The 6,233-nt window shown below is 39.0% G+C and overlaps 1 protein-coding gene across 1 annotated transcript; it reads right to left on the bottom strand.

Moving 5' to 3' along the window:
• Window positions 1–5,177: 5,177 nt before the first annotated feature.
• LOC139949156 (melatonin receptor type 1B-like) lies at window positions 5,178–6,233 on the bottom strand. The gene has a single exon (XM_071947557.1). The coding sequence runs from the start codon at window positions 6,231–6,233 to the stop codon at window positions 5,178–5,180; it is 1,056 nt and encodes a 351-aa protein (XP_071803658.1).

The following is a 6,233-nucleotide window of genomic DNA, read 5'->3' as shown; positions in this document are numbered from 1 at the left end:
TTTTGCTGTTCCGAACGCTTTTACAAACAGCGTAGGGCCGAGCTAGCAGCGCATGCATAATTTGTACGCGCAGCGCTTGGGCGAAACGCGTGCTGTATCTGAAAACTCAACCGTACCCGAACCTCAAATCAATGGGTCGTTTTAATGGACATTTTCTACCCCAAACTTGTTTGTAATTTTCAATAGTTACAAACTCTACAATGTGCAAAACTTGTTCACAAGATATGTATCTTTGAATAAATACGTAAGAACCTGAAAAACCCACCAAACACTTACAAGAAAGTTGTATTACCCTTTGCCAACCGCCCCCCCCAAACAAAAGTAGTTTTTTGTGATACAAACAACGCTAGGCTCCATTTCATAAAGCTGTTAAAGGGAAGGTACACGTTAAGTAATTACTCAAAAAAATATTAACTTAAAAACTGACTTGGTCGAACATTGGAGAGCTGTTGATAATATAAAACATTGTGGGAAACGACTCCCTCTGAAGTAACGTAGTTTGAGAGACAGAGGTTATTTCTCCCTAAAATAATGAAAGACTACTACTCCTATCTGAAAGCACACAAATTCGTCCAACAATGGTGTTTTTTTCTTTTATCATTTTCTCGCAACTTCTTTGACCAATTGAGCCCAAATTGTTTGTTATTTTATGCTTATGATGGGATACACCAAGTGGGAACACTGGTCTTTGACAATTACCAAACGAACAGTGCAGAAAATACTGCTGGTCCAAATTTCTTTGCTATATGCAAAAATTGAGTGAGACACATTCACAACAAATAAACTAATAACGTAATTTTATCTGGTATCCGTTTCTGTTCAGCAATATGTGTTTGTGCTTAATTAGGTTTTTGTTGACATGCTTCACCGTTTCCTAACACGTTTCTGTTATTAAAGCAATATTACGAATATACAGGACAAAGTTATTGTGTCGACAGTAAATTTTGACGTTATTTTCATTAAGTAATTTATTTCACTGCTTCTTTAACTTTAATAAGATTATTCATACACCACATTGTGGTAAACTGACAAAAGTCACCATAAATAAAAAACTAAAAGATTTTAAACAGAAAAGCGATGCACATGCGCACGCACAAACACCATTGCCCCTTCGTGGTGAGGTTTAGTTCGTTGATAAAATAATGCTCAATTTTTTGATAATAATTTGCCATTTCAAAGACTCCTTCATTAAATTCCTCGTCTTCCACATTTTTGTAAATTATTATGATATTACTAACATAAAGAAAATATTAGACAATTAAATATTCTCACACCACAACGTAGTAAAACAACGAAGTTCACTAATATTTGCAACAATGAAACTTTTGACTGGCTAGGCATTCCTTTTGACTTATATGCATAACCTGTCTCCTAAGCATAATTGTCGGCTGTGCTTAGCTAATTTGAGTGCTTATAAGCATGAAGTTTCGACCTACTAGCTTTTTACTGCCCTACTCAACAAACCCCTATGCTAACACAACGTAATGTTCACACTGCCACGAAATTATTACCTTTCTTTTTATTACCTATTATGTAAATATACATCAATAATTTACTATAATTGAATGCTTGCATGTTTGTCTGAAACGGGGTCAATATATACACACTTGTTTTCCCTCCCATATGGCAATTGTCCACGACATATTTATGAATATTCGATATAAAAAAAATCGTTAGACATGAATAGTTTACTCTTCGCCAAAAGGCCAGGAACAATGTATTGGGGTAAGTAAATACATAGATAGCCTATACTGCGATTGGACAAGTCTTGTCAATTGAACGAAAAACACAACAGGGCCAAATTTATAAAGCTGATAAGCAGATAATGCTGCTGAGCAAATATCTTTGCTAAGAAAGAATTTAGTTGGATACATGGGCCCAATTTCATAGAGCTGCTAAGCATGAAATGTTTAAAACAGAATTACCCAAAAAATTAATTTTCATTTTTTTTTTTAACTGGTATTCAGCTGTTGTTTGCTTATCCTGAAAATCACGTGGAAATTTGGTTGATATTCCTGTTTTTATCAGAGGCAAAAATTTCATGCAAAGTAAATTTTTGTGCTTAGCAGCTCTATGGAAGTGAGCTGAGGTGCATCAATAGTTACTTGTACAATACTATGGTGTTCTGGATGGTGAACTAAGTCTATGTGCTTACACAGGCGTCATGAAAGTGGGCCCAGTTCTTGTCATTGTTTCAAAGAGTTGCTTTAAAGGGAAGGTACACGTTTATTACTCAAAACAAATATTAATTCAAAAACTGACTTAATAACGAGCATTGGAGAGCTGATGATAGTATAAAACATTGTGGGGAAACGACTCCCTCCGAAGTTTTGAGAAAGAGGTTCCCCCTAAAGAGAGGTTCTCACTAAAAAAATAAAAGACTTCTAGCTAGAAGTCTTTTATTCATACCTGAAAGCTCACAAATTCGTCCAACAAGTTTTTTTTTTCTGTTATCATTTTCTCGCAGCTCCGATGACCAATTGAGCTCAAACTTTCACAGGCTTGTTATTTTCTGCTTATGATGGGATACACCAAGTGAGGACACTGGTCTTTGACAAGTATCAAACGTGTCCCCTCCCTTTAATAGAACAAGTAGGCAGTGAACAACAATGACTTGTTTCATAATAAAGTTACCAGCTAAAATATAGCAAATCACATGTACCTTCCGTGGTGGGTATCCTGCTTTTTTTTTTTCTTTTTCTTTTTTCTTTCTTATCTTTTTTTATTTTTTTTTTAAGGCTTAGCAGGAGATTTTGCAAGCAATATATTTTTTTCTCGAGCAATCTATGAAATTGGGCCCTTACATTTTATTTTATTTTATTGACATTGGGTTACATCACACACACGTTCATTGGTTTCATATTACCGGAAGGATCAAATACAGTGGGTGCATGTATAAACAAAAGGACCTTTATTAAAACCCAAAGACATGGCAGCCCGTTATGAGTTCGTGCTTCAAAAAGAAAAGAAAACAAGTATATTTCTTAGAATGTGCAATTTCGTTCATTATTAATATTTTCATTTCGTTACTGAGTGAAAAACCAGGTGGTATTATGTTTGCATTCAAAGATGGATACACAACAGATCCTGGCACGGTTAGGCTGAACATTGTATAGTATAATTAACTTCTACCCTTTAAAGGGTGGCTGCAGTTTTTTTTTTTATTCATTTAAACGATTAAACTTGACTTTTCAAACCTGAAATATTTGTTTATATTTGTTTTTAAATGCGCAAGTATTTTAAAAATGGTTTTCAAGAGATAAGAGGGAACCCTCCCAGCCCCTAAAAGGGAGTCTTCATTTGCATAAACGTGACGTCATGTCGGTAACCCGAGCCGTGGGGCCCCCTGGCTGTGTGCATATAGAGACGTGTGCACTGTGTGGCCTGGTACATAGGCGCGTGTAGTTATGGACCAGACTCTTTTTGCCGACGATATGTTTGAATGCCCGACGTGACGTCGATGGTAGGGGAACGGTAACAATCCACAAAGGGGGGGGGGGGGGCATGACTTATTCGCTAATTACGCAAGTCAGACATGTCGGGAATTTGATGTTCAATGCATTATCAGAAATAAATGACAGCAAAATTAACTGTTTTATTTGAATTCACTGCAGCATCCCTTTAAAGATGCTATGTCAGATTTCTGGCCCCAAACATTAAAAAAGAAACTTTTTTTTGAGTGAATGGTGTTTCAAAGAGTATCACCCGATCCAACGAAAACAAGTGAAATTTTTACTTTTAATGGTCAGGAACTATGAAAAAAATTTAAAACGTTTCTTATAAAACACATACCCGACAAAACCTAATTTTAACCACTTTATGTCACTGCTACTAATAATTGGCGGACTTTTTCGAGCAATGGCTCAAATGAAAGCTTGTAACTTTCTCGACCCCCATCAAAATATCTAAAGAATTTTGAATCAAAATTTTTGGGTCAAATCGGCCAAAAATCTGACATAGCATCTTTAAAGGCACTGAGCACGTTTGGTAATAATTGTCAAAAACAACCTTTCTGCACACATTTTGTATGCTTTCAGATGCATAACAAAAGGCTTCACGCTTGAAATCTTTCATATTTTGAGTGAAAAATGAACTCTTTCTCGATATCAGTGGGGGCCGCCTCTCACATCGTCTTAACTAACAACAGCTCTCAATTGCTCATTACCAAATAAAGGTTTTTGCTTACAATGATCCTTTTTTTAAGCCGTCACCTACTGGTATCATTAAAAAACCCAGATAAACCACGTAATTTGAGTAATCTGTCAATTCTGTCCAATGCCTTTAAACATTAATTTAACTATTATTTTGTTGGAACTCTTTTTTTTTTCTTCTTTTTTTACATGAGTACAGTGTACTGAAATGTTTGTGACCTATTATAAGATGAAATTAAATTTATAACTCATTTTTACAATGAGTTGTTGCAAAGTAGTGGCGATGTATGCACGATACAAACTAAAAACAAAAATGCTTAAGCGTACGTATCTACATAATGATATACTTCAGGCACTTCAACAAACAAACAAACAAAAACATTTTAAGTCAGGTTTTTGAATCCTGTGAATAATGACACCGTTTAAGGGATTGCGAGGTGCTGTGGCGCATTCAGTTGTTACTCTCAGAAACACTGGGACAGCCCCCGTCTCTTATCACGTTAAGTTCCCTGTGCTACTCTACGTTCCCTACGCAACACACGAGACCTACCGCTTTACGTCCCAGCCGAAGGATGCAGCAATAATAGTTTAAGTGTCTTGCGTTAAGTTCGATGTGCTATTTTACGTTCATTTTGCAACACACGGGACCTAATGCTTTACGTCCCATCCGAAGGACGCAGCAATAATTGTTTTAATGTCTCGCGTTAAGTTCGATGTGCTATTCTACGTTCATTTTGCAACACACGGGACCTAATGCTTTACGTCCCATCCGAAGGACGCAGCAACAATTGTGTCTTGCTTAGGGACTCAAACACACACTCTGCTGATCAAAAACACCAAAGCTTGAGAGTCCGCCAGTGTTCTAATGATTACGAAGGTTCCTGAAGAGGAGTTCAGTTTCAAAACTTTAAAAAATGAATTCTGCCTACCTTTAATTACAACAATTTACCTGCTTGATTTACGAAAACAATTAATTTTTTAATATAAACCACATTCTCTTTTCTAAAAGAAAAGTGATTTCTCATCCTAACAAAAACGCACCCTTTCCGGGATCTCTGAAAATCTACAGAGAAGAATGGCTTTGAAAACTGAGCGAAACTGCGGATGTTTTGCCGCATAAATGATAGGATTTACGCAACTATTACAGGCAAGTATGGTGGCTCCAACGGGATAAAGTCTCCGTCCGTGCTGCTGAAGAACGAGGCTCAACCCGAAGGGACTTATGCAAAGTGTGAAGACACACACCACGAAGAAGAGGTTTTTAGTCACGTCGATTTGGAGTTTGTTCTGGTGCCTCCTTTCCCGACGGGCAGCGGGAGCGGCGTTGGACTCAGTCGGGCCGTCGGTCTCGATTCGTCGGCTTGCTTGGGGAGCCACTGATGCGGTAGGCCCGTCCTCCATGTGCCCGACCGCACGGGCGTGCTTCCGAACATGGCGGAAAACACACACATAGCTCCACATAATGGCACTGAATTGAGCCACCATTGCTGTGAAGAAGAACACCAAGTAGTAACCCGGGTTCGATTGTGAGATTATCCAGGTGCAGACGAAGAACTCCGGGTCGAACCCGAGTTTGATGAAGCCGGTACCTGCAGCGGTCAGGAGAACGCTTAGGGGGAACAACCATGAGAAGGCTATTGCTATAGCCGTCCGTCGGGACGTGAAGATTTTACGGTAGACGGTAATCGGCTTTGTAATCAGAATGTACCGGTTCAACGCGACGCAGGTCAGGCAGTTGATGCTGACCGTTAAGCAGGTCAGAACTACGATGGCCGATCCGACGCAGATGGGGTCTGGCAAAGGCCACTCACCCCTTAGGAGACTCAAGACTATCAGGGGTAGATCCAGACTAGTCAGGAGATCGGCTACGCTGAGGTTGAGAACGAAGTAATTTGTGGTGTGACGTAGCTTGCGTGACAACAACACAGCTAGGATAACGAGTGCGTTACCGGTCACGCCAAGTATAGCCGTTGTACCGATGATGGCGGCTAGAATCTGCCGTTCCGCGTAACTGTAGTACACATCTGACGCTGGCACTGTCACGTGGGGTGGGTTGAACTGGTCACTGGAGTTCGCATCCAT

This window comes from Asterias amurensis, chromosome 16, assembly GCF_032118995.1.
Source record: "Asterias amurensis chromosome 16, ASM3211899v1".
In the NCBI taxonomy this organism is placed as follows: Eukaryota; Metazoa; Echinodermata; class Asteroidea; order Forcipulatida; family Asteriidae; genus Asterias; species Asterias amurensis.
This window is presented reverse-complemented; position numbering and strand designations above follow the sequence as displayed.